Consider the following 3,732-nt stretch of genomic DNA (forward strand, 5'->3'; position numbering starts at 1 on the left):
CTGGAGGTGTTCAAGGCCAGGTTGGACGGGGCTTGGGGCGACCTGGGCTGGGGGGAGGTGGCCCTGCCCAGGGCAGGGGGGGACACTGGAGGGGGGTTTAAGATCCCTTCCAACCCAAACCGTTCAGTGATTCTATGGCAAACCTGTGTCATTCCCCAGGTAGAGCTCAGCCCCTCATGGAAAAGAAGCAGGGGGAGGAAAACATCCTCGCTTGCTCTTTTCAGCTACGGTTGTGTTTCGTTGTGGTTTATCACAGCTCTGCCCACAGGGGTGGTGGGGAGGCTGCACCTCCCTCCAGCCCCCCAGGTGCTCCCGTTTGGCTTTGTGGGTGGGGAAATGCAACCCGTTCTCCCATCCTACGCACTTAATTAACCTAATCAAGCCTTCCCCCTGCCCCTCTGCTTCCCTGCCCATAAAAGCAGCAGTGCCGTATCCTACTGCAGCTCTGCTCCATCCCAGCGGAGCCCACTGGGGATGCTGTGGGATGCTCTCCAGCGTGTGCGTAAGTCAGGTCACCTCTCCGCCTCCCCCGGGTCCCGGCCAACATTAAACACCTCTGACAGGCTCCCAGAGAAGAAGCAAAGGCTCTCCCCTGCCTTTCAGATCCACTTGCTAATTACAAACTGCGTTCATTTTAGCACCCTGCTATCCCATAATTGATGTTGGATACCTCTCACAATGAGCCTGATTTAAATGTATACATGTTTCTCCTTCTCCTGAAACCCTGCTGGCTGTGAGACACCTAATTAACAGCAGAGCTTTCAAAGTCTCCCTAACAAATGCATCCCTGTGTTTCTTAGCACAAGGACTCTCATTAGTGAAGCTGTGCTTTGTGATTATTTATACCCCTTCTATAATTAAAAATTCTGAAAGCTAATTACAATTATCCATCAGTTTTTCAACATACCGGGACTAGAGATTTTAACCTCTTTTACCATTGTTTTTCTTTGTTAACCGACATCCCCTCGTCCTTCGGGCAGGGGTGTGCACCGACCCCCTCCCCGGCTACCCCTCTCCCGTACCCTCCCCGCGGCTCCAGCTCGCCTTCCCCGCGCGCTCCGTAGCCCATGGTTATTTGCTTTCACGGCGCGCTTTGCTCCGTTGCTGCCAGCGATGGTGTTTGCTTTGGTATGTGCAAGTGGAAGCGAGCGGCACCGATTGCTCCGGGCTGCCGAGAGCCGCGGGAGCGCGCCGGGTGCTCACGCGTGCCGGCCCCGCTGCAGCAAGTCTGCGGCGCCGAGGAATCTATGTGGCAGCAGTTGTGTTCCCCTCCCCGGACCAGTTGCCCACATGCCCCTTCTCTTTAGGTTTAGGCCCGTTATCCCCATTGCCATGGCAACCCAGGAGTTGAGCTGGGTGCTGCATCCCCCATCGCCGCCCACCGGTGCGTCGCCCACCTTCCTTGCTCCCCCCTCGTGTCGTGACTGCCCGAAGCACCTTTTGGGGTTTCGGAGCAGGACTGAATAGGGACTGTGAAAAATGGCTTTCGAATAGAGCGTGTTCCCTCCACGGGCTGAGTCTGGGAAGTCATAATCTTAATATGAACATCTTTAAATATCCTTACTAATGGGCTCATTCTTTAATTTCCTGAAGCAATGACAGTTTCAACAGACCCTATATCACAGCTAAGATGGGATCTGTCACTGAATGGCTGAATTATATTTCATCCTTTATTTTTATCAGCTCCGCTGACTTATTTATTACATTTAGAGTCTCGGCTGGCTTTTGTCTGGCCCGTACTTTGCCGCTGCTCATAGAGGAAAAAGCAATAGTTTATAAAGCCATTTTCACAGCGTCCCCATAATTTCAGGCCATGTCTGAGGCTTCATTTTGAATGAAACTCTGTAGATAAACTGTTATTCATGGTGATGCCTGTGAAGTCCTTGGCAGCCCCCAGAGAACGCTGCCTGCTTATAAAGGGCTTTCCCTCAGATTTATTTTGGAAGAACAAAGGGCAATTTTCCCATCTCCGCAGCAGCAGCCCACGTGGCAGATGCCGCTCAGGGTGTTATCTTGCAGCACTTTTTTTTTTTTTTTCTTTTATTGAAAACGTAATAAAATCCCAGGCTGCGTGTGGCCGGAGAGCGAGCCCTGGGAATTGCTTCCCGCGCCGGAGTTGGTGTGTTTGCAGCCGGCGGCTGCTCCGCGGGTCAGTGCCGGTGCCGGGCTCTGGGCAGGGCGGTGGGAAAGCCTCCGCGGGTTTCCCCGTGGGACATCCCTGGTGGTCCTGCCCCGCTGCCGGCGTTGGCAACCGGTGCCTTCCCCCCAGAGCCGTCCTCCGAGAGCCTCACTCGGCAGTTCAGCCTGAAACAAATCCCCGCCAGGATTTAAGCACCGGGGCCTGACGGATACGGGGGTTATGGAGCCAACAGAGCATTTGGCCGTGTTGTCCTGGATGCGGTCCCTGCGCTCCCCGCTCCGCTCGTGTCTTGGCTGCGGTGTCGCGCGTGTCCCCGGGAGCGGTGAGCATCTCCCAGCCCGGGCGCTGCCGGCACCGCGGTGGGCGCAGCTGCTCCGCGGCGCCGGGGATGGCTCAGCACCATCTGCGAACCTCACCGGCCTCTCCCGCTCGCTGAGCGTGTCAGGGCAGGTCCCCGTGGGGCGCAGGGACGAGCTGCCGGCAAACGTCGGTGACCCCCAGGCAGCCACAGTTGTGGGGACAGGGAATTTTTCCTGGCAGAAGAGGAGAGCAGAAAGGAGCCGGGGGAGCGGAGGTGAAGCACATGAGCAGCTCCGAGAGCTTCTCCCGAGACCCGGCAAGTGCCAAAGTTAATACATTTAATATATTTTGTACGCACTATGCCAGCCATTAGAAATGCGCTTGTTCTGTCATTGCTCTGAGGCAATCACGGTGAAGCATTTGTCCTCTGAGTGCACCGGGAAAAATTAGAGTGCCCTGAGCTGAATTGGTCAGCTAAAAATAATGTACAGCTTCATCCTTGGAAGGAAATTGGGCATTGATTGGAGGACAGAAGTTCGGTGCAATACTTAAAGCAATGTGACATTTCCATACATTAGGGAAGCGTGCGCGGTAGGCGTAATTCAGGGCGTAAATCACTGGTTCCCGGTCACGCTCCTGCACGAGCCTTCGCCCGTGGCCGGAGGAGAGCGGCTCTCGCCGGGCGCCGTGTCCCGTCCCACGGGAGCAGCCGCGGTCCTGCCGCGGAGGTCGCGGCAAGGATCGGCGATTTAGTACCACCGTAAAACCTTGAGCGGGGGAATGACGGGAAAGCTGATACAGTCATTAGCACATACTGGTTTGTCAGCCGCAGGGGGGGAGGCGGTGGAGCAAATTAGCTTGGGTGTAAATGCAGGCAGCTGCCAACCTGGACCCGGCCTGACCCGCTGCCGTCCCTCCACCGCCGCTGTACAGCTCAGCACGGGCAGGGTGGGATGAGACACCTACGGGGGACTGCTTCAGTTTTCAGGTGTAGGGGTTTTGCATCGATGGCGTATTTCCAAGTCTTTTAATATTATTGTTATTAAAAATCTCCTTAGCAAGTGTTTATATTCCTTCAGTTCCCTTGCCAATGGATATTGAGAAGGGAAAAAAACAACTTCTGGCTTAGGTAATTATGAGATTGCTTCTATTGCTGCTGGCACAACGGTGGGAGTATCTGAGCTCGATTGCTTCCCGGAGAAAGGCTGAAGAAAGAGCCAGAGGAGAGCCTTTGCTAAAGCATCCTGCTAGCACGAGGCACTGGGCAGCTGCCTGCACGCTGCCTGCACGCT

At 55.1% G+C, this 3,732-nt stretch overlaps 1 protein-coding gene across 1 annotated transcript in view; it reads right to left on the reverse strand.

Moving 5' to 3' along the window:
• Positions 1 to 3,732, reverse strand: part of NPHP4 (nephronophthisis 4) — a 141,484-nt gene that overhangs the window by 11,893 nt on the left and 125,859 nt on the right. The window contains 2 exon segments of the mRNA XM_009889689.1: positions 2,557 to 2,673; positions 3,014 to 3,207. Coding sequence (XP_009887991.1) covers positions 2,557 to 2,673; positions 3,014 to 3,207 — 311 coding nt within the window.

Source organism: Charadrius vociferus, unplaced genomic scaffold, assembly GCF_000708025.1.
Source record: "Charadrius vociferus isolate BGI_N301 unplaced genomic scaffold, ASM70802v2 scaffold477, whole genome shotgun sequence".
Lineage (NCBI taxonomy): Eukaryota > Metazoa > Chordata > Aves > Charadriiformes > Charadriidae > Charadrius > Charadrius vociferus.